The sequence below is a fragment of the Lepisosteus oculatus genome, chromosome 12 (assembly GCF_040954835.1).
Source record: "Lepisosteus oculatus isolate fLepOcu1 chromosome 12, fLepOcu1.hap2, whole genome shotgun sequence".
Classification (NCBI taxonomy): domain Eukaryota; kingdom Metazoa; phylum Chordata; class Actinopteri; order Semionotiformes; family Lepisosteidae; genus Lepisosteus; species Lepisosteus oculatus.
The window spans coordinates 38,538,233-38,562,152 of record NC_090707.1 but is presented as its reverse complement, the minus strand read 5'-3'; the positions used below and the strand labels follow the sequence as shown (position 1 = coordinate 38,562,152).

Sequence of the window (23,920 nt, the reverse complement as noted above, 5' to 3'; positions counted from 1 at the left end):
CTTCATGGTGTTCCCCACCCCCACCACCCTCCGTGTACAGACTGACGCCATGCAGATACAAGAATCCAGGCTCGGACTGAACCGGACAGAACTGGAGCTTTTCGCCGCCTGCGGAAAGCCGGCAGTGACTCAAGCGCCTCCTGTCCTGCGCGACCCGGGTCACAGCGGCCGCGACAGGCGCCGGCGGGGCTCTGGGGGGACGGACGAGCCCGTCTCTCCTCGTCAGACGGAGGCGGACCCGGGTGGGCAGCTGGGCTGCGGGACCAGCTGGGAGTTTTGATAATCCCGCGGGGAGAGTTTGCGCTCGTCCTCGGAGATGGGGAGTCGCAGACAAAGGGAGTACGATGTCAATCCCAGTACGACCATTATCGTCGATCTGAGGGTCGGCAGATCTGTACTCGTTCTCCCTCTTTCGAACTGGGTCTTTCCTCTGCGACAGCGGTTCTGACTGTGAAACACAACGCCCCCCTTTCAGTCAACACAAAACCACAACCCCCCTCCCTCTTGCTATACGGGCTTATAATTTTATTTAAACCTTTTTTTTTATTTCACTTGCGATTTCGTGAACTTGAATCTTACACCAACGAGGGATGCTCTTTTACTATAATACACGAGCAGAACGGACTGCAGGTAGATCAGAAAGCCCGCCTCTAGGTGTCTCCTTTCGGTTTCTGATTCCTGGAGTCCGCCGGGAGCGCCAGGCTCTGCTGTACCTGTCCGCTCGTCAGACCAGCAGGAGGACTGGACGTCCTGTTCCCTCCGCCCAGAAGACGCGCACGCTTGCTTCATCCCGAAGGGAGATTGTGGTTTTACTACACGCCCTGGCGTTTTCTATCGCCGTCCGGGACAGTTTCGGTTTCTTTTCCTCTGCTTCCCTTCTGCGTGATCTAAAAAGACCCAGCAGGCGGAGGCGGAGAGGGAGACCAAGACAGACCATCGCGGCCGCTGCAGGTAGGTCTGGAAAGAAACTTTTTCTTCCCGTGCGCTTAACAAATGAAAACCGGTCGGGAAGCGAAGTCAGAAATATCCAGGACAATTTCGTTGACTCCAGACGCGATGCGAGTCTGGGTGTGTTACAATCCGGAAAAAAAATAAATGAAAAAGCGACTAGAAATAGGCGATATACGGGAAATCTGAAATCTTTCTAAAATGTTTAAGAACATAGAGAACATAGAGAGATCTCTCTTTGGCTCACCGGGCTGAACATAGAGAACAGGAGATGAGTATTTTAGTAAATGCCGTTTAGCTCTGCTGATAATAAAACCCCGTTACTCGATTTGGGTGGAGAGTTTACCGTGACCCAGGGACTGAGCCTCGGCACTGGACACTGGACTGTCGCGGTTTCAGAGGCTGGACGGGGTTCTGGAGACGCGAGATGGACCTCAGCCCGTGGAAACACCCGGGAGGCTCGGAGGGAGTCTGTTGCGCGAATCCGACCTCAACGACCGCTGGAGAAACAAAACGACCGACAGGGGACAATTAATCCCGCTTTCTGTGATGTTTAGAGAGAATGGTATGCTTTGAAAGAAAGGTGTGCGTTGCGCTTTACGTAATAAATTTGATTAAAGCAACAAACTCAACTCGCTTAAAAGCTTCAAGGCGAAAACCTAAAAACTGACGATAAAGCTGATCTTAGTAGCTTGCGGGGCACGGCGCTGAAATGAGAGAAAGGACTCTGGACCGTGTCCGAGCAGGGCAGAGGTAAAGGTGTATTCCAGACCCGTCTTTGTCCGGCTGAGGACACCTGTCCCTGCGAGGTCTCGCTGCTGGACACTGCGCACAGAGCAGCACGAGGACCAAGAGCTTCTGCAGCAGCCAAGGACCAGACCTGTGGACAGACACCTGTCTGTAAAAAGATTTCGAAGGCGGCGAGTATCGCACCGTCACAGCCATTATCAGGAAGTGGGAGACGGACACACCTGTCTTTAGAGTCGTCCACCACCCGGTCCTCCTGCAAAACTGTGCAGCCGGACATGGAGAAGGACACGGGGGAAGCGGTCAAGAGGCAGAAGACAACCCCCAGAGACCTCTCAAGAGATGGGAGAGACTGCGAGAGCCAGCGAGATGGAGAGGCACGAGGAGGAAGCCGTATTTCGAAAGAGGCTCGCACGAAGGCCCGTTTTGAATATGCAAAAAGGCGCGTCGGAGCCTCGGAAACGGTGTAAGATTTTGTGCACCGACGAGATCAAACCGGAGTGATTTGGCCTTCACGCCCAGCGGTACGTCCGGCGGAAGAGGAGCGCTGCTCATCCCTCACAGAGACTCCCTCCCCGCGGTGAAGCTTAGCGGGAGCTGCTTCCCAGCGCCGGGGACTGGTCGGCCTGCCGGAGCAGAGGGCAGAGCAGATGGACGGAAACACGGACCAGTCCCGGAGCAGCCCGCAGACGACCCGACACTGGGGCGGAGGTTCAGATCCCCAGTGCGAAGCTGGATATCAGCCAGCGCGTTGAATGATGGACCCTGTGCGGGTGACGAGATCACAAGGACGCCCTTAACGGGCCGATCAGGAATCACACAAAGAGCACAAAGTCCAGACAGCCGAAGAGCGATCAAATCGTCAACACCAGTCAAATTCCTGAAACCAGGCTCGAGCGAGCAATCTAGCAGTCAAAATCACAGCCCCCAAAATAAGTCTCTGAAGCGTCTCTCAAGAGGTACAGCCCAATACTGAGCAAGGGTCGACGCAGCCAGCTGGGCTTAAATAGTCTGAAAGGGTTAACCCACGCCTCCCCAGAGTGGGTGAAATAAGCCGTGACCGTGCAGGTGCCCTCTGGTGGCTGGAGGCCGGTACTGTAACATCGACAGCACACTGACCCCAGACGCAGAGCCACAACAAGCCCCGAGTGGCTTAAAGGGCAGGAGGAGGCCCTTGAGTCCAGGCTGTGGCAGGAGCTGGAGACCGCTGAACACCAGCGACCTGCAACAGCTGGAGCGAACGTTCGGCCGTGTCTGAATTATTATTATTAAGATAGAGGGCCATTCTTAAACGCATGATATTCATCTGTGACGTTTAACACTTTTCCCTTCTGCAGACTGGTCCGTTTTTAATGATATTTCTAACGGTATTTTCCCACCTTCCACTGAACAACCCATGCTGTAGCATCAGAGCGGTATGTACCGGGGGCGTTCAGCTGAGCATAAGAAATGAAACAATAAAAGGAAAACAAAATGTTAGAATGCGCAGTTAAAAGGTGAGGAATGGACAGAGAGTAAGGGGGTGTTCAAATTGTATGACGCGCTAGTAGGGACTCATTTAGAGGGCAGGGCTGTAGAAAGACACTGCTGCTCTGGAATCAGGCACGGTTAACAGGACACGCCCACCACCTGCGCTTCAGCGCCCTGCCAGCTGGTGGCGCTGTGCCTCACGGCCTCCCCTGATCCTCTCTGCCAGGCATGGACCCGCTGAGCCAGAGGTCCGAGCAGGAGCTGCGGAGCTTCTTCCGCAGGAAGCGGACCGAGCTGTCCTGCCTCCGGGAGCCGGAGCGTCTGCTGAACCAGCTGAGGGACCTGGACGTCATCGCGGAGGACCAGCCCGAGGTCAGCGCTGGGGCGGGGCGAGATCCGAGATCCGAGATCTCCGGGTTCGATGTAGCTAGCAGAGCAGGACTGAGTGGCGAAGGCGGTGAGAGGGACAGTTTACCTCCTACCTGAGGAGTCTCCCAGCTGAAGACAATGCAGTGTGATGAGGGACAGCAGCACCTGCATGAGAGAGCAAACTGAGGGCTGTGGCTGGGCTGCCTGGTTGAACACGCTGAGCTTCCAGCTGCATTACTACAACAGCTGAACTGATTCATTAAAAACTAAGACGATGATGTTGTTCCCTTGTTTTCCACGTGTGTCTTATGTGGGTGTGTATCTTGTATGTGTATGGTTGTGCATGTGTTTTGTTGTGTGCATGGTTGTGCATGTGTCTCTGGTGTGCTCTGTTGTGCATGTGTATCTTGTATGTGTATGGTTGTGCATGTGTGTCTTGTGTGCGTGGTTGTGCGTGTGCGCGCTGCCTGTACAGAAGGTGATCCAAGCGAAGAACAAGGAGAGAGCTCTGTACCAGTTGCTGCAGCAGCTGGAGGAGAAAACCCCCCACAAGATCAGAGACTTCTGGGAGTGTGCATTCAAGGAGCACATCCTGGAGATCTACCCAGAAGTCAAGAGCCTGAAGGAGGAGCTGTTTGCCAGTGAGTACCTGGAGACCTGGACTGGGTAATCGAGGTCCTGCAGGGTCAGTGTGTCTGTGGGCTGTCCAGTCTCTCTACACCAGGTCTGTCCAGTCCTGCTCCTGGAGGCTCAGTGTGTCTGTGGGCTGTCCAGTCTCTCTACACCAGGGCTGTCCAGTCTCTCTCCTGGAGGGTCAGTGTGTCTGTGGGCTGTCCAGTCCTGCTCCTGCAGGGTCAGTGTGTCTGTGGGCTGTCCAGTCTCTCTACACCAGGTCTGTCCAGTCCTGCTCCTGCAGGGTCAGTGTGTCTGTGGGCTGTCCAGTCTCTCTACCCCAGGTCTGTCCAGTCCTGCTCCTGGAGGCTCAGTGTGTCTGTGGGCTGTCCAGTCCTGCTCCTGCAGGGTCAGTGTGTCTGTGGGCTGTCCAGTCTCTCTATACCAGGGCTGTCCAGACCTGCTCCTGGGGGGTCAGTGTGTCTGTGGGTTTTCCTGGTGTCTTTAAAGCACCAGTGTCTCAGGAGCTGGGGGAATTTGTTAAAAGGGTCCAATCAAGTCAGCAAAGCACTGATTCCCATTGTTCTGACTGGGTTAGTGGTCCAACAGTGAGGGGTTCAGAGAGGTTCCTGGAGGAGTTCTAGGCAGGGACAGGATCCCTGTTGCGGTTGGGATGTGTCACATCTCAGTGGCAGCTGGTTTCTGCTGGCAGGGCTGCTGGGCATGTGGCAGTCATCCCCTGTCCTTCTCCAAAACCAACAGGCACCGCTCCTGCCCCCAGAAAACTGCCAGAGACGGAGGAGAAGGTGGAGGAGTTTAAATCCAAGGAACAGCCAGGACCATCAATCAAGATGAAAGCACCCCAGAAGGAGAAGAAGAACCCCAGGAAACAGGCCGGAGGTACTGTCCATCAGATCTCTCCGGAGTCTAGGCGTTGAGGATGGAAGTGTGCTCCTGGTGTTTCTTCCAGCCTGAGCTCTGTGTGGTCAGCCCAAGTGATCATCTGTTTCACTGGCTGCTGTGACCACCTGCTCTTCGGCAGGTGACGGAGGAAGGAATTGTGTATTAAGTCCAGGACTGGACCTGGTGCTCCCCTGCTCTAGTACTGCTCCCCAGAACGGGAACAGAAGCCATGCTAGTGAAGTCTTGAGACCTTGATCTTCCCACACGGGGGACGCTGAAGCTCCCAGGTGTGGGTCCCAGATCAGGCAGGTGGTTACAGAATCGCCTCCCGCCCTCTTCTGTCCTGTGAAAGGCTTGGATTCCTGCTTTGTTCCCGCCTCTCGGGCATTCCTTGAATAATGTCCGGAAAAACAATTGAGTTTAAGAAGCGGATCTGTGTGTCACAGGGTCAGTTCCAAAGAAGAGGAGGAGGATGGAACCATTCGAGGACAACTCGCTGATAAAGACCAAACTGAGCGTCACCTGCGGAGACAAGAGTGGTGTCCTGTACCGCAAGAAGCTGGCCAAGTCAAGTGGTGAGGAAACTCGGTTCCCTGGGGTCAACCGGACTGATCCGAGATGGATTGGCCCAGAGTAGTGGGCCGTATGAGAGAGGCAGGAAGATATCGCCATCCCATGTTCCAGACCAAGCATGTGTCACCATGAATTCTGAGGTGTCTGAAGGTCCATTAACTATGTTCATTTTTTCTACGATATCAGGCTGGACTTACTGAGTTGGTCAAGGCCAGCAAGTGTGGGCAGCAGCTCGGCAGCTTTTAGGCCTCAACAGCAGGATATGGCTGTATCTTGAGCAGGACTTAGTGGTCATCCTAAGAAAAGCCATTCAGAAAACGCAGACTGCAGCTGCCATGACACACAGTCTCTTCAGAAGCTTTTTGATATTGTGAATGTATAGAGACAATGGCACTGGGTCAGAGTGTGTGACTCCCATCTCTGTGGCCCAGGGGAGAAGTGTGTGCTCTCGGAGAACAGATGGTTCACTCCCAATGAGTTCCAGAAGTTTGGAGGAAAAGACAGCTACAGGAACTGGAAAGGGAGCATCCAGTATAAGGGCAAGTCCCTGGGCGTGCTGATCAAGGTGAGAGGGAGGGAGGACTGGTATTGGGTGGGCAGGTGGGAGAGAGAACACAGAGAGACAGAGAGAGGAGGGGGCAGGGTGGAGTGACAGGGAAGGGGGTGGGGCAGAATGATAGGGGGAGGGGCTGGGCGGGGAGACAGAGGGGGGAGGGGTCAGACAGAATGATAGGGGGAGGGGCTGGGCGGGTAGACACAGGGGAGAGGGGTGAGACAGAATGATAGGGGGAGGGGCTGGGCGGGGAGACAGAGGGGAGAGGGGTCAGACAGAATGATAGGGGGAGGGGCTGGGCGGGGAGACACAGGGGAGAGGGGCGGGGTGGAAAAATAGGGGAGGGGCTTGGTGGGGAGACAGAGGGGAGGGGAGCGGGGCAGTGAGACAGAGGGGTTGAATGAGAATGGAGTGAGAAACAGTGAGAGGGGTGTGGGCAGGTGTTTTGGATGTTAGGAATGGAGTAGGGAGGTGGGGTCTCACGGAGAAGATATCCCCGGACATGTGATAGATCAGACCGATTCCGGGGAAGCACGGAGGGTCCAAGCTGCCCTTTAAAGATACGATGGACACTGATGGACACTGACCACTTCTCTCCGCAGAAGGGCATTCTGAAAGTTCCTGCCAGAGGACAGAGAGTGATGAAAGGCAAGGTGAGTCCCAGGGAAACAGGGGTCAGCGCCCCTCCCTGTGCGTCTTCAGACGGGGGGCATACATCCCGTTCCAGCAGAGAGTGAAAAGAGCAATAATAGGTTCTCAACAATTAACGGTACAGACGAAAAACTACACAACTCATTCTGTTGCTTCCCGGTTATTTGTGCCCTGTGGAAACACAAACACACTCGGGACTGAGCCCTTGCGAACCAGCAATCACTAGATCAATGTTTGATGGTCTATTTGGCGGCCACTGGTGGCAGTGGTTGGTAATTACAGCCTTTACATGGTACACAATACGTGCTTTGTTACTTAAGGACAGAGTTTTCTGATAAGTGTAGATTAAGCTAATTAAGGTTTTACTGGGGAATCACAATGGCACAGCAGTTAACATTTTCTCTCCTGCTATCTGCCTGGAGTTTGTATCTTCTCCCCACATGATCACATGGGGTTCCTCCTCCAGTCCTTGTTCCTACATGCTGGTAGATTCATTGGCTGCTGGGAAAATGGGCCTGTCTGCGTCTGTGTCTGTCCAGGCTGTACCCTGCCTGGTGCCCATTGATTGCTGGGATAGGCTCTGGCTCCCCTGTGACCCTGAACTGGATAGGGAAGATGGGATCCTCTCTCTGCACAGGAATCCAAGCAAGGACACTGTCACTCACTCTCTCCCCTGTGTGTTTCCTGTGTGTGTGTGTGTGTGTTGCTCCTACAGAAGAAACAGGCCCAGCCACCGCCTGCGAAGAAGAGGAAACTGACACAGCACAATGAGCAGGTACATACAGGTCCAGACAAGATCAACGCTCAGCACATGCTACTGGACGGAAGAGCTTGGTGCGCAACAAAGCAGAATGAGTCAGTGCTCACTGAAGTCATTCACATCTCTTCTTATAGACATTCTCACTGCTTTTAAGCTTTTTTTTGATCAGGAAGTAACAGTTTAAGATCTATAACCTGTGGGTGAGGGTTTTGATCTGTGCCCATGGGGTAACTTCCTTTGCTCCAGGAAACACCCCAGAAAACATCGTCTGACAGCTGTTGCTCTGAGATTATAAGCTTATAAGCGGGCGGTGTGGTGACTCTATGGCTCAGGATCTGCGCCTGTGGCTGGGAGGTTGCTGGCTCAAATCCCGCGGCCGGCAGAGGAATCCTACTCCGTTGGGCCCCTGAACAAGGCCCTTCACCCCAACTGCTCCAGGGGTGCTGTACAGTGGCTGACCCTGCGCTCTGACCCCCAGCTTCTCTCCCTGTCTGTGTGTCTCATGGAGAGCAAGCTGGGGTATGCCAGAAGACAAATTCCTAATGCAAGAAATTGTAAAGGGCTAATAAAGTGATCTGATCTTATCTTATACAGCTCCATATCTTGGAAATGCTGGGAAAGGGGAAAAAGCGCCACCTACTGGCATGCAATGAGATCTTTTTTCCCTTGCCTTCCCACTCGGCCCAGTCAAGCTTCGGAGAGCTGAGCTGACCAGGACACTGGGCCGTGTGGCATGAGGACTTGTCAGATGGTAAACGAGTTAGGACCCGCCCAGCCTCTGATGCTAATGTAACACATTCTAATCAATTATTTGAGTTAAGTTATTGTAGTCAGTGTTGTGATCAATATCTTTAAAAAAAAATCAACTTTCAGACTGGACTGAGCCATATGCCCAACAGTGGTGGACAGTGAGGGAACAGCTGCATGGTTTTGCTGCATGGTCTATTCTCAACGCATCTCTCACGCCCTGCCTGAGTGTCTCAAAATCGTTGTGTGACGACGCAAGAGCTGCTACTGATTTCGCTTGTGTGTTTGTGGTTCCAGGGAGAGATGAGCCCGTGCCGTCTGGCTCCACCTGACCTCGATCTGCCAGGTTAGTTTCCCGAGTCCCTTCTCATAAGTATTGAATTAGTCCTGTTTCTCAACCAACTCACCTTTAAGGTGGTTGAGAATGCGTTCTCATGTGCTGTAACATAGCAGGAGTCCTGTGCACACATATATACAACATATATATATATGTACAGGACATTTACTGGAGCAGCCAGAGGGAAGCACCTTCCCCAGGGGTCCAACAGCAGTGCCCCACCTGGGAACTGACCCCAGGACTCTCCAATCCAGGGTCTGGACCTGTCCCAGGTGCTCCACACCACTGCCCTGCCTCCCAGGCAGGAAGCGGGGCTCACCTGGTCATCAACCAGTGAAAATGTATCTGTGAATGGTCACATCTTTTTATTAGGCACATAAAAAGGAAACAAAAATACAAAACGAAGGCTGTATGAACAAAAAAAGGGCAGTAATTCAACAGAACAAAAACTGAAACATGAGAAAGGATGCAGGGCTTCTGTTTTTTTGGTGTTTTTTAATTTACAGCCATCTAAGCTGAATCGGTTTGTTCATTAAAAAACCCAAATTGTGAATTACCGTTCTGCGCATTGGAGCATCTCTCTCTGTGTGTTGGTCTCTTTTCAGCTCTTTCTGAAACAAGGGACCAGCTGGCAAAACATTCCTTCTTCCTTAAAATCTGAAAATCCCAAGGGGTGAAATGCCAAGCTTTAAATGTGAATTTATATTTTCCAGGACCAGCACTTGGAGAACAAGCAGTTACAGTGCAGAGGTCCAGCACCACCCAGACACCTAACAAGCCCACTGAATCCCACCAGAGACCCAACACCTCCACCCAGAGATCAAACATCTCCAGTGAAGTTGACCAGAGACCCAGTATATTCAACACCTCCAGCTGTGAGCCCAACACCTCCATCCAGAGACCCAACTCCTCTATCCTGAGACCCAACATTTCCACCCAGAGACCTAGAATGCCCAGTGGATCTGATCAGAGACCTAGTATGTCCAGCACCACCACCCACAGTCCCAGCTCCTCCACCCAGAGTCCCAACACCTTCACCCAGAGACCCATAATGCCCAGTGGATCCGATCAGAGACCTAGTATGTCCAGCAGCACCACCCAGAGTCCCAGCTCCTCCACCCAGAGTCCCAACACCTTCACCCAGAGACCCAGAATGCCCAGTGGATCCGATCAGAGACCTAGTATGTCAAGCAGCACCACCCAGAGTCCCAACACCTCCACCCAGAGTCCCAACTCCTCCACCCAGAGACCTAGAATGTCCAGTGAATCCGATCAGAGACCTAGTATGTCAAGCAGCACCACCCAGAGTCCCAACACCTCCACCCAGAGTCCCAACTCCTCCACCCAGAGACCTAGAATGCCCAGTGGATCCACCCAGAGTCCCAACACTTCCACCCAGAGACCCAGAATGTCCAGTGAATCCGATCAGAGACCTAGTATGTCCAGCAGCACCTCCCAGAGACCCAACACCTCCACCCAGAGTCCCACCTCCTCTATCCTGAGACCCAACACTTCCACCCAGAGACCCAGAATGCCCAGTGGATCTGATCAGAGACCTAGTATGTCCAGCACCACCACCCAGAGTCTCAACACCTCCACCCAGAGACCTAGAATGCCCAGTGGATCTGATCAGAGACCTAGTATGTCCAGCAGCACCACCCAGAGTCCCAACACCTTCACCCAGAGTCCCAACACCTCCATCCAGAGTCCCAACACCTCCATCCAGAGACCCAGAATGCCCAGTGGATCTGATCAGAGACCTAGTATGTCCAGCAGCACCACTCAGAGTCCCAACACCTCCATCCAGAGACCCAACACCTCCATCCAGAGACCCAACTCCTCTATCCTGAGACCCAACACTTCCACCCAGAGACCCAGAATGCCCAGTGGATCCGATCAGAGACCTAGTATGTCCAGCAGCACCACTCAGAGTCCCAACTCCTCCACCCAAAGTCCCAACACCTCCACCCAAAGTCCCAACACCTTCACCCAGAGACCCAGAATGCCCAGTGGATCTGATCAGAGACCTAGTATGTCCAGCAGCACCATTCAGAGTCCCAACACTTCCACCCAGAGTCCCAACACCTTCACCCAGAGTCCCAACACCTCCATCCAGAGACCCAACTCCTCTATCCTGAGACCCAACACTTCCACCCAGAGACCCAGAATGCCCAATGGATCTGATCAGAGACCTAGTATGTCCAACAGCACTACTCAGAGTCCCAACACTTCCACCCAGAGTCCCAACACCTTCACCCAGAGACCCAGAATGCCCAGTGGATCCACCCAGAGTCCCAACACTTCCACCCAGAGACCCAGAATGCCCAACGGATCTGATCAGAGACCTAGTATGTCCAACAGCACTACTCAGAGTCCCAACACCTCCACCCAGAGTCCCAACACTTTCACCCAGAGACTCAGAATGCCCAGTGGATCTGATCAGAGACCTAGTATGTCCAGCACCACCACCCAGAGTCCCAACACTTCCACCCAGAGACCCAGAATGTCCAGTGAATCCGATCAGAGACCTAGTATGTCCAGCAGCACCACCCAAAGTCCCAACACCTCCACCCAGAGTCCCAACACCTTCACCCAGAGACCTAGAATGCCCAGTGGATCCACCCAGAGTCCCAACACTTCCACCCAGAGACCCAGAATGCCCAGTGGATCCGATCAGAGACCTAGTATGTCCAGCAGCACCTCCCAGAGACCCAACACCTCCACCCAGAGTCCCACCTCCTCTATCCTGAGACCCAACACTTCCACCCAGAGACCCAGAATGCCCAGTGGATCTGATCAGAGACCTAGTATGTCCAGCACCACCACCCAGAGTCTCAACACTTTCACCCAGAGACCCAGAATGCCCAGTGGATCTGATCAGAGACCTAGTATGTCCAGCAGCACCACCCAGAGTCCCAACACCTTCACCCAGAGACCTAGAATGCCCAGTGGATCCACCCAGAGTCCCAACACCTTCACCCAGAGACCTAGAATGCCCAGTGGATCCACCCAGAGTCCCAACACTTCCACCCAGAGACCCAGAATGCCCAGTGGATCTGATCAGAGACCTAGTATGTCCAGCAGCACCACTCAGAGTCCCAACACCTTCACCCAGAGTCCCAACACCTCCATCCAGAGACCCAACTCCTCTATCCTGAGACCCAACACTTCCACCCAGAGACCCAGAATGCCCAATGGATCTGATCAGAGACCTAGTATGTCCAACAGCACTACTCAGAGTCCCAACACTTCCACCCAGAGTCCCAACACCTTCACCCAGAGTCCCAACACTTTCACCCAGAGACTCAGAATGCCCAGTGGATCTGATCAGAGACCTAGTATGTCCAGCACCACCACCCAGAGTCCCAACACCTCCACCCAGAGTCCCAACACCTCTATCCTGAGACCCAACACTTCCACCCAGAGACCCAGAATGTCCAGTGAATCCGATCAGAGACCTAGTATGTCCAGCAGCACCACTCAGAGTCCCAACACCTCCACCCAGAGTCCCAACACCTTCACCCAGAGACCTAGAATGCCCAGTGGATCCACCCAGAGTCCCAACACCTCTATCCTGAGACCCAACACTTCCACCCAGAGACCCAGAATGCCCAGTGGATCCGATCAGAGACCTAGTATGTCCAGCAGCACCTCCCAGAGACCCAACACCTCCACCCAGAGTCCCACCTCCTCTATCCTGAGACCCAACACTTCCACCCAGAGACCCAGAATGCCCAGTGGATCTGATCAGAGACCTAGTATGTCCAGCACCACCACCCAGAGTCTCAACACTTTCACCCAGAGACCCAGAATGCCCAGTGGATCTGATCAGAGACCTAGTATGTCCAGCAGCACCACCCAGAGTTCCAACACCTTCACCCAGAGACCTAGAATGCCGAGTGGATCCACCCAGAGTCCCAACACCTCCACCCAGAGACCCAGAATGCCCAGTGGATCCGATCAGAGACCTAGTATGTCCAGCAGCACCTCCCAGAGTCTCAACACCTCCACCCAGAGATCCAGAATGCCCAGTGAATCCAACTAGAGTCCCAGTATGTCCAACACCTCCAGCTATGAGTCCAAACTCCTCTATCCTGAGACCCAGCACTTCCACCCAGAGACCCAGAGTGCCCAGTGGATCTGATCAGAGACCTAGTATGTCCAGCACCACCACCCAGAGTCTCAACACCTCCACCCAGAGATCCAGAATGCCCAGTGAATCCAACCAGAGTCCCAGTATGTCCAACACCTCCAGCTATGAGTCCACTTCCTCCACCAAGAGGCCCAGTACCTCTAAACAAAAGTCCAGCACACCCAGTGCCTCTGACCAGCAACCCAGCTTCTCCATCCAAAGGCCCGCCACCTTGAACCAGAGGTCCAGAATGTCCAGTGAATCCAACCAGAGACCCAGGGAGTCCACCCAGGTACCCAATACCTCCACCCAGAGACCCAACATCCCCACCCAGAAGTCCAGAATGCCCAGTGGATCCGATCACGGACCAAGCATGTCCAATGCCTCCAGCTATGAGCCCACTTCCTCCAACCAGAGACCCAGAGAATCCAACCAGGTACCCAATGCCTCCAACCAGAGACCAGCGATGACCAGCAGCTCCAGCCAGAAGCCCAGCATCATCAGCCAAATACCCAGCTCCTCCAATCCGAGGCCCAGCACTTCCGGCCTCAAACCCAGCATGCCCAGCACCTCCAGCTTGGCAGTGCGAGGTCCATCCCTAGCCAGCAGTCCAACAACCCCACCAGAGGTGCAGCACCCCAAAACAGCGGCCCAGCTGCCTAACAAGAGACCCAGCACCTCTATCCACTGGACCAACACCCCACGCAGTGTCCCAGCATCTCCAAGCAGAGACGTCACTCGCTTAGAAAGAGATCCAGCAACGCCAACCAGAGGTCCAAGCTCCCCAGTCATAGAGCCAACATCTCTGACAAAAGGACCTATTTCTCTAACTAGAAACCCACCGTCCCCCATCAGGGGCTCAACACTCCTAACAAGAGGTCCATCCCCAGCAACCAGAAGCCCAGGAGCCCCTAGCAAGGGACCCGAAACCTACAACCAGGAAGGCAGCACCTTACACAGGAAGCCCGTGTTTTCTTCACAGATTTCCAGCAACTCCAAGCAGGAGACTGGTGGCTCCTTCAACACCCGCCAGAGGCTGAGCTCCACTGAGCAGAGGCCCAGCCCTGCCAACCCGGACCCCGGCCGGACATCCGACAGCTTCTGTCGGAGGATTATATCTCTGCTGGATGCCCACCAGAGGCTGAGCTCCACTGAGCAGAGGTCCAACACCTCCCGCCAGACCCCCAGCCAGACATCTGACAGCCTCCGTCAGAGGATTAGATCTCTGCTGGATGCCCACCAGAGGTCCAGGACCCCTGACAAGAGATAAAACCTTCGGACCAGGCTCCAGGCCCTCATCCAGATGTCCAGCCATCATGACCACAATTCCAGCTCCCCTGAGAGGACGGTCCACCCGTCCCGGCGCTGGCTCTGGACAGTCAGTGCCTAGTATCAGAGATCAGAGCTCAGCACGGACGTGTCATCTCCTCCATATCAAGAACTGGGAGTTCCTGCTGTGAAAGCACGAAAAGTCATCCGTGATGGTCCTGGAACCCGTCCGGGTCTTTAGGTGAGGAGTCCCAGGTCAGATCTGAGCCGAGCAGCGTGCGCCTGAAGCTCCTGTTGGCAGTGTGAAAAAGAGCTCTATTCTTCGTCTTCGTGACATTGCGCGTATCTGTATGCATCTCTCCTAGTCTGATGCCGAAAGGCGATTTGTCAACCTTTTCCGAGGCTGGTTGTTGGAATGCAATCATGTTTTCACAGCGAACCAGATCTTAAGCTGCAGGGCGCTCAGAGCTCAGCGGCTCAGATTTTAACATCAGTGCGTGAGCACCTTTCACCTGTTCTCATCTTCCTCTTACTGGCTTCCTGCGATGAAGGAAATCCCTGGACAGGTGACTTCCTGCTCCCTCTCTTCCCAACGGCTGGCTCTGAGCACCCGGAGATCCTGGGATCTGGGGGTTCCTCTTCTCCCAGCCCCCACCTGTCTGATCCTGCCAGTCAGTGAGCCAGCACTTTCAACTCAGGGAAAAAAAAACTCCTTTTTATACAGCCGATTTGAATTTTATCTGCTTTTCTGTATCACTCGAAAACCTGTCCCGTTTGGTGGACTGTTTGATCGCAAGGCATAATATTTGTTATTTCATGAAAAATAAAATATAAAGTATTTTGTTTTTAGTCTCCTGTGAATCTCTTTTTTTTATTGTGAGCACATGGTCCTGCCTCTGGGGGGGCATGACTCACACAGCACATAACCCCTCCCCCCCTCGGAGGAGTCTACCCTCATGAACCCCTAAAATGAAATCGGGGGGCAGCAGCAGGGCCTCTGTACTGCACAGAGTACAGAGGGGGACTACAGCCCCCCCCATCAGCGGAGCCACGGACACCAGACAGTGGATATCAAGATGGGCCCGGGTCCGGCCATTGTCCAGACCCCCAGCAGAAGACCCCATGACAGCTGACTGAGGGCGATTAGGCCAGGAGGTGTGGGCTGTCCTGCCGATGACTCACAGGAAGGGAGGTGCAGTTTTCAATTCAATTCAAGTTTTGTTTTCACCATACCATTTTGTTTTCACTCTCTAGCAAAGGACCTGCCAGAGACGGCTCATGACTCATCGAGTCAGATCGCACCCGACCTCAGGCCCGGCCGATCACGGGAACCACACCCCCACGGGCCAGGGCGCCAATTTCAAACAGGCTGCGACTGGATCGGCTCATTGTCTCGTACCAATTAAAGAAGACTACACTTACAGCTTTTATTTGCGTTAGCCAAGACCTGAGAACGTCCACTACCGGGTAAGTTTGCTTCTCTAAATGTCTGCAGTTCATTAATTAAGTTCCTTTCCTGCTTTGTTCAAGTATATGAGGTTTGTGTCCCCTGTTAGTATCTTTACTGAGTGCACTGTTCTCATCTCCAACCTCTTACTGTTACTTTACCGTTGCTTTACTCATTAGTAAGGTGCTACCCTTTAAAATAACACAGTAGAAATGTACATGAACAGCAATAATATCGCTGTTGAATATGAACGTAACTTGCAGATGGAAGAGATTCAATTTTTTATTGTAACTAAATCTGATGAGAAACAGGAGGATGGGGGGGGTCTAACACATGTGATTTGTTCTTGGGATAACAATGGGACAAAGGGAATAAAAAGGAGATCCAGGTTCCTGAGACGGCTGGGAAGTCCAGAGTGGAACAGGTGGACTACGTATGCGACTCGAGTTAAAAAAAAAGCAAGAGGAATATTTTAGCGTGTGTTAAACTGGGCCGTTAATTTTCACTTACATGTTGTACGGGTGTTATCCGTGTTAGAGCTGCACTGCCTTATCCGACTCAGCGCGTTGTGCTGGAGGGGCTGGGGGGCTGGTTTTTTTACATCTGGGCCAGAACTGACTGCGGTTATTGAGACAGTTGATCACCCTCAGTATGCTTTAAGCTACTGTTCAAAAACAGAACTTTTTTTCACCCGCGATCTGGGCATCGTAACAGAGCTATTTTTGGAGATGTGAGAGAGTGCTATTGTACTTGGCGGTAGAGCAGGAAGCGCTCACACTGCCAGTTTACCATCTGGGCTTCAGCCAGAGCGAAGCCCGCCACAGGAGGCCAGCAGGGGGAGGGGCTGCTGTGCGATTGGCTCATCCATATTACCTGACAGGCAGCGCCTGAGGAAGCTGACAGCTTATCAAGAATACCACAATGTCCCCCAGCTCCTACCGGGCAAGTGCATGAGCTTCCAGCACAAGCCCTGACAGAGCAGATCGGCTCATTGAAATATGCTACACTACATAATAAAGCGGGTTATTCATCAGCAGAGACGCATTTTAATTCAAATTTCCTAGGGCACTTTGACTAGAACAATAGAACTGAGCCGTATGCAATTTAGTAGTTTGGAACACTCAAATAGTTCAAGCAAACACCAGCTCCTCCTGGATGTTGCAGTGAAGATTCTCAATCTCAGCGATGCAATCAGAGGACTTCGCTGCCACTCTTCCAAGAGCTATTTGACCGAAGAGCAAGTGTGCCGATCTGTCAAATCTTTAGAAACTCGGGTGTGGATGCTCCTAGTCCCACAGGAAAGCCAGTGGGCAGTAGTGGCGTCACCCATTTCAATATCAGGCCGAGAGCCTGACTTGTTCAGGGCTCTCTGCGCAGGTTGAAATGGCAGGCGCGTGGCTGTTTCCCAGCCTGGAGATGGATGGGCTGGCTCACCTGGGGAAGGAGCAGCTGAGGCAGGTGTTCCGGGGCAGGAAGAGCGAGATCGCCTCCATCCAGGACCCCTTCCTGCTGCTCAGCGACCTGAAGGACAACGACATCATCCCAGAGGGCAGTTACAAGGTACGGAGGCAGGGAGCAGCGAGCAGCCAGCCAGCCAGCCCCTGGGCTCCACTCTGCTCCAGTAGTGTCCTCAACCAGAGTAGCAATGCACTGTGACAGCACAGGCAATCCAGGAAAAATCACATTAACACAAATGACTGCAATATCGGGGTGCATCTTAATTAACAACTCTTTGCTTTAACGTGCATTTATGGGGGGGGGGTCTCTGGTGGCACGCTTAGTCCCATTTTGGTGGCAAGACAACCCTCTGCTGAGTCCAACACTGTAGGGTCATCAGCCACTAGTCCTTCTGATCCCTTGGTCTTCAGTTGCAGAGATGACTCAATCAGCAGTGAAACACTGAACAAGCTGGTAAAAGGAGGGAACTAGAGGACCCAGCCCTGGCTGGTGGATGCTGCTCAACTCACACCTGCACTTCATCCCTAGAGGCTTCAATCCCAAGAGCCTTTAGACACAGGCAGAGGGTGTTAGGGTTTCCAAAGCATTCTCCCCTCTCCTGTCCAGGGGAAATCCAGGAGGTCCCTCCTGGACAAGTCTGTACAGCTCTTGATCCTTGTTCTCCTCCGGCTGGGGCTCTCGTGCAGGAGCTGCTGGGCCTGCCGCTGAAGGAGCGGGTCCAGGGGATGTACAAGCTGCTGGAGCGGCTGGAGAGGAAGACTCCGGAGAGGATCCCCGCCTTCATGCAAACCCTGCTGAAGGAGCACATCCGGAAAAGCAGCCCGGAGCTGCAGGCCCTGCACCTGCAGCTGCGGGAGGGTACGTCCCCCACAGGAGACCGGGAGACGGGTCCTCTTCAGGGAATTACAGCACCCGTTCCTCACCGGCTCCGACGCCCACACAGCCTCCACGGGGGAGAACTCTTCCCTAGTGGGTCACTTCGATTCATTTTTTAAGGTTTTCTTTTTCCAAAAACGTTGAGCTGTAGAAGACATAGGACTCTGTGATCAGGAGGAGTTATCAGAGATCACAGCTGGTACAGCTGATGACGGCTCACAGGTGGTGCTCCCCATCTTGCTGTGGGAAGCCACAAAGGACTATGAAAAGCGCTGCCCTGACCAGGGGATTCCCCAGCGTTATCGCATGTAGAAACATACCATGGTAAAGCACAGAATGACTGATCTTCTGCTGTTTCAGACAATATTTATATTTAAGCATATATTTACTAGTTTCTTGCTTGAAAGACAATTAAACAAGAAATACAAAGTCAGCATCCCCCCAAAACAACAACAAAAAAAAACACACAACTGACCCATGACCACTACTGCCCTGCAAACCCTTCTTATACCAAAACCTTAACTGCATCCATGTGACAATGTCAATTCCTAAAACCTTGACCAATTAACCAATAACTGTAGGATTCACCTCTAGTGTGGCTTGTTGGCTTGTTTAGAGGTACATTAGAGGCCCCACAGTGACCTCTAGTGGCAGGTCCGCTGTAATTTCACCCCTTTCATTAGCTGACCTGTCGCAATACTTTCACACAACCTATCGTGCTCCACAGGTACCCCTCAACCTTCGGGCCTGAGGAACCCAGAGTCACCCTCTTACCACAAGATCGTTGTGCCGGTGGAGTGTGGCCACAAACGAGGGCTTTTCCACGCGGACAAGCTGCAGGAAGGTAGGATCCAGCTGTGGTCTGGGAACTGGAGGCCGAACGGAGCTGGGGGTCACCGGGGGGTCACTGTGTGTGCGTGTGTCTCTGCTGCAGGTGAGCCGTGCATCTTCGCCGGTGGGAGGTGGCTCAGCCCCCCGCAGTTCGAAGTGCTCGGGGGGAAGGGCAAGGCCAGGAGCTGGAAGAGGAGCATCTTCTGTCGGAGGGTCCCTCTGGGTGAGCTGCTGCAGGTAAGGCGGGAGAGAAGACAGTACGTCTGCTCTTCTTGTGCTCTCAGGGGCTGGAAGGTCCCAGGACTCACCCCGCGGCCCCACAGAGACACACGACACAACGCGCTGTTCCTCCGCTGCCTCTCGCTTGACCGAGGCTGTCTGACCACTTTCAGGGGGACCGGCCCGCCGGCGCCGGCGCCGCCCCAGAGCGGATGGCCACGCGGTCCCAGAGCCGGGTGAGTCCGCCGGACCTGCTGCCGGGACACGGGCGTGTAGGCAGGCGGAGGGTGTTGGAATGGGCCTGGACCGGCCCAGTGCAGCTGCCGGTGTCTCTCCAGCTCTGCACCCCACCTTCTATCCCATTCCCTCTCCACCCTCCTTACCCCTCATTAGATTAGTAGATTACTCACTCGAATTACTCTCGCCTTTTGGGGGTCCTTGCCTTTTGGGGGTCCTCGGCAAGATCTTGGAAAGGGGCCCCCCCAGATCCCGACCTGCACAGACCCCCCTGTTATCAGCTCCCAGCTCCACCGTATTTCCCTCTTTGTACAACTAGAAAATGTCTTCACCAGCTTCCAAGAATAGTAATAAATACGATACAAGAAGCACACATTTTACAAGGACAAATCTTAACATTGAAGTGATTAAATAGGAACAAGAAAAACAGTTAACCGAAAATGTGAATTGTCTTTTTTCTCATGATTTTCCTTTCTCCAAGGATATGAATTTTCGGACATCCACGGCGAAGAAAAGAAAGAGATCCCACTCTCCGCAGGGTGTGAGTATAAACACACACAGGCTGCCTGCAGGCAAGGGAACACACTGTCCCAGACACACACACCTGACACACACACACCACACTCCTGACACACACACTCCTGACACACACACACCACACTCCTGACACACACACTCCACACACCGGACACATACACTGTCTACACACCTGACGCCCTGGGCACAGTCTTGACACCCTGTCCACAGCAGGATCTCCAGCTCCAACAGTCTGTTCCATCCAGTTCACAGGAACTTCAAGCCGTCGAGATACCCAGTGAATGGAATGAATAGGACTGAGGTAGCACAACACATGCCTCAGGACGCCCTGCAGTCATGTACCTTACCAGTATTCACTGGGCACCAGCACGCTCTGTAACAGACTGGAGAGCCTGCAAAGTGTCCACTGACGTGTGTCCTCTGTGTAACTGCTGTCTTTCAGGGAAGTACTGAGCTGCCCAGTCAGTCCCAGAGCGACAGTTCAGGTTTGTGTCAGTACCTGTCAGCCTGCCTCTCCTTCTATATTTTCAGCGAGCTCTGAAAGTGCCTTTGAGAATTCTCTGCAGTGAAAGGCGCAATAAAAGAATAAAATGTATTCATTGATTGATTGATGGAGGGATGGATGGATGGATGGATGATTGGGTGGATGGACAGATTGATAGACTGACTGATTGATCGATTGATCGAGTGATGGATGGATGGATTGATTGATGAGAGAGGAGAGTAAACCCCTGTATCTGTCCTGTGTGTCACAGACTCGGAGGACAGTGACCTCGACTGGCGGGAGGACAAGGACAGGAAGGAAGAGGAAGACTCCGAGCAGAGCAGCTCTTCCTCGTCGGAATCGGAATGGGAGGGGGAGGGGGGGAAGGAAAGGGAGAGGGAATGGAATGTGTCTGCCCTCTCCAAAGTCCTGGCGGTGAGCTGTGGATCAGCCACTGGGAAACTCCACAAGGAGCGCTTTGCCAATGGTGGGTGGCTCTTCAGGAATTCTCAGACCTAAATAACGTTTATCTCACCTCGTGTATCAGCGTGTGTCTCCCAGACTACCATCTGCCTGACAGGAACACAGAGAGTCCAGTTCAGCCCAGTGAGGTCTATTTCCATTCTTACTGATCCCTCCAGTGCGGAACTGACCCAATTACCAGCTTAATTAGTCCTAAATAAACCCTGAAAAACTGAGCTGAGGGCCAGTCAGCTTCCTCCTTGGAAAGGGTACCCCAGGTGTGACCGACTGCTGTTCACTTTCGCCGACAGAGTTCCGGGGCAGGTGCATCAGGATGCCCGACAAGTGGTGCACCCCGCTGGAGTTCTACAGGACGGGGATGGGGGACGGCGCCAGCGACACCAGCTGGGCACGAGAGATCCGGCACGACGGAAAGCCCCTGGCGTCTCTCATCGAGGTGGAGTTCAGCGCCGTACCTGCCCTGCGGCTTCCTCCTGACAGCAGGCAGGGGAGGGCCGCTTGGCCTTCAGGCTGCGAGGGGGGCATGCTTTCTGTATGACTTCTGCCGGAAAACTGCAGCTGTGTGCTGAAATGGGCTCTCCGTGGTTCTTTCAGAAAGGCGTGCTGGAGACCCACGAGGAGGACTGTGCGTGCCCAAAGTGTGTCAGCAGCTCCCAGACTGGGGTACTCTGCCTCCGACACAATTATTCTAAAACACCGTAGCCCTGTACCTCCGCCCCCTGTCTCATCTGGCCGGACTGGAGCTGTGTTATACAAATTAGAAGCACATTCACATTAGACTGTTTCAAACCTTTTTCTTTTTAAAATGAACACTGTAATTCATCTTTCTGGGGACGAGGTCCACACAGCAGCTTTGCTCACTGAAGTTAAGAGCCCCTGGTTGGCCGCCCCAGCCGCTGCAGAGACAGAAGGGGCGTGTCTTGCAGCCCCGCTGGAGGTGAGACCTGAGCCCGATGTCTTCCTGTGCATCGACTCTGCAGACGCAGGCCCACAAGTCCCAGGAGGACAACGACGACCAGTGCCAGGCCTGCGGGCTGGGGGGCGACCTGCTGTGCTGTGATGGGTGCCCGCGGTCCTTCCACAGAGACTGCCACCTGCCGCCCGTCACCGTGCCCAGCGACCCGGAGTAAGAGCCACAGACAGCCTGAGGACTTTCCTCTCTGTTCTCACTTAAAACACAGCAGTGCAATTCAAGACTTCCTCTCAGACGATGTCGTACCTTCTAGGATGTTATTGGAATGTATTCTAGGACTTCATTGGAATACCTTCAATGATGTCATAGAATAATATTCCCACCCTGCCCCCCCACACCCTCGTGAAGATTTGAGATAATGACAATAAAATGCTATTTAGCTCGAAAGATGTGCATCTTTCTGAACTCAAATGAAGTGCATTGGGTATTTTCTGGGAAATTCTGGGAAACAGGAATTCAGTGTTGTGCTATGTGTTGTTTTTTCAGGGCCAAGTGGATCTGCACACTCTGTGAGCCACCCAAGACCCAGAAGCCCCTCCGTAGCTTCCAAAGTGAGACTGCAGTGCTGCGGTTGAAGATGGAAGAACATCGCGCGGTAAGGGTCTCCCCACTCTGTGCTCTGCTATTCTGCCTGGCCTTTCAGTAACAGTCGCCCTGCTCTGTGCTCTGCTATTCTACCTGGCCTTATGGTAAACGTCTCCCCACTCTGTGCTCTGTTACTTTGACTGGTTTTTAAGTAAAGGTCTCCCCCACTCTGTGCTCTGCTACTCTGCCTGGCCTTAAAGTAAGGGTTTCCATAACTCTGTGCTCTGCTGTTTACTAGTTTGCTGTTTACTAGTTTGCTAGTTTACTAGGCTCCTGTTTCTGCAGAAAGACAGACAGTACTATTGTTCGGCTTCTGACCTGGGTCATTGTTTTTACCATTTTTTTCAGAAATGCCTGTATCTCCTCCTCACGCTGTACTGCCACGAAAACAGCGGACACTTCAGTAAAAATCCCTGCAGTGTAAGTAGCGTTACTACGTCAAGTACAGTACTGGCCCAGAGGTCTGGAATTGAAGACTCCATTCTTCATTCCTTGTGCAGCAATGAAAGGAAACATTTAAATAATCAGATAGATTATGAAAATTAATTTCATGATGACAAGTTTTCAAAACGCTACAAATGAGTTGTATTAATAAAAAGCATCTTTCTTTATGTCATACTACGTTCAAGAGCAATACCCTCATTATAATTTATAATGTCTGTGAAATCATTCCATGGTCAAGTCAGAGTCACATGGTAGAAGTGAGGTCTGATCATCAGAAGGCCCAGTGCAGGTGACTGGGATCAGTTCTTTGACAAGGGAGCAGATCTGGGACTGCTTTCGGGATGCTGTGTTTGTGATCAAGCCTGCCTCTGCCCTAGCTTGAGAAGTACTGTGACATCATCAAGCACCCCAAGTGGCTGGACCAGGTCAAGAAGGGGCTCCTGCAGCAGAAGTACCAGCAGGTGGGCCAGTTCGTCCAGGATGTCCGGCTCATCTTCCAGAACTGTGCCCAGTACAACAAGGTGAGAACCTGGGAAGGTCTAGAGTTCTTCTTCCCTGAGCAAAACAACACTCTTGAACTAATGGGGATGTCCACACAAGCTCTGAGGCTGCTGTTCTATAAACATTGACACTGAGTTCTAGTGCAGTGTCTCTATAGTAGCAGCTAGTAAAGATTTCATGAATGGGGGTGTACTGGGAGGAGTTGGGGTCCTTTAGCTAATACAAAGTCCCAGAGTGACTGGGGATCTCTGTGACACTGACTGACACAAGGCTTGGAGTGTCTCTACAATATGAACACGTGAAGGGTTCCAGAACATCAGAGTATATCTCAGAGTAAATATGAACTAGCACAGAGTTCTGAAGCAAGGCAGGGGGGAGTGATAATTAGTATGAAGTTGTGTCTAAGATATTAACTAGTACAGAGCAAGACACCTCTGCTATCCTGCTCCTCTGCTGGGGGCTTTGGGGGAGGGTATTGCCTGATTCAACTGATGTTTGTCCCGTCTGGCCTGCAGGACAATAAGGCATACAGTATCATGGGAAGAGAGCTCCAGGGGATCTTCGAGTCTAAACTGAGAGACGTGTTTCCCATCTGGTGCCGAGAGAGGAAATGCAGTTAAACTCTTGTCTCTGTCCGACAGGTGCACTGATAAGTTGCACGCTGAATAGCACACTTGATCCACTTTCCTTTCATTTATCCTGTGTGTCAGTTTTGCTTGTACTCTTGTCACTTTTTCATGTCAGTGTGTGCTGTTCCACCAGTGTCAGAGACTC

General features: G+C 52.8%; 1 protein-coding gene across 1 annotated transcript in view; it reads left to right on the top strand.

Moving 5' to 3' along the window:
• Positions 1-563: 563 nt before the first annotated feature.
• The window catches only part of LOC107078885 (uncharacterized), a 38,852-nt gene continuing 15,495 nt past the window's right edge, over positions 564-23,920 (top strand). The window contains exons 1-28 of the mRNA XM_069196283.1: positions 564-951; positions 3,392-3,537; positions 4,010-4,175; positions 4,909-5,046; positions 5,496-5,624; positions 6,054-6,187; positions 6,778-6,828; positions 7,542-7,601; positions 8,631-8,679; positions 9,384-12,706; positions 12,789-13,511; positions 13,785-14,010; positions 14,313-14,326; positions 16,896-17,157; positions 17,427-17,834; positions 18,580-18,696; positions 18,787-18,920; positions 19,076-19,138; positions 19,621-19,680; positions 20,119-20,161; positions 20,432-20,647; positions 20,934-21,079; positions 21,238-21,306; positions 21,624-21,769; positions 22,103-22,211; positions 22,550-22,621; positions 23,023-23,166; positions 23,662-23,761. Coding sequence (XP_069052384.1) covers positions 591-951; positions 3,392-3,537; positions 4,010-4,175; positions 4,909-5,046; positions 5,496-5,624; positions 6,054-6,187; positions 6,778-6,828; positions 7,542-7,601; positions 8,631-8,679; positions 9,384-12,706; positions 12,789-13,511; positions 13,785-14,010; positions 14,313-14,326; positions 16,896-17,157; positions 17,427-17,834; positions 18,580-18,696; positions 18,787-18,920; positions 19,076-19,138; positions 19,621-19,680; positions 20,119-20,161; positions 20,432-20,647; positions 20,934-21,079; positions 21,238-21,306; positions 21,624-21,769; positions 22,103-22,211; positions 22,550-22,621; positions 23,023-23,166; positions 23,662-23,761 — 7,609 coding nt within the window. The 5' untranslated portion in view covers positions 564-590. The remainder of the gene's footprint in view (positions 952-3,391; positions 3,538-4,009; positions 4,176-4,908; positions 5,047-5,495; positions 5,625-6,053; positions 6,188-6,777; positions 6,829-7,541; positions 7,602-8,630; positions 8,680-9,383; positions 12,707-12,788; positions 13,512-13,784; positions 14,011-14,312; positions 14,327-16,895; positions 17,158-17,426; positions 17,835-18,579; positions 18,697-18,786; positions 18,921-19,075; positions 19,139-19,620; positions 19,681-20,118; positions 20,162-20,431; positions 20,648-20,933; positions 21,080-21,237; positions 21,307-21,623; positions 21,770-22,102; positions 22,212-22,549; positions 22,622-23,022; positions 23,167-23,661; positions 23,762-23,920) is intronic.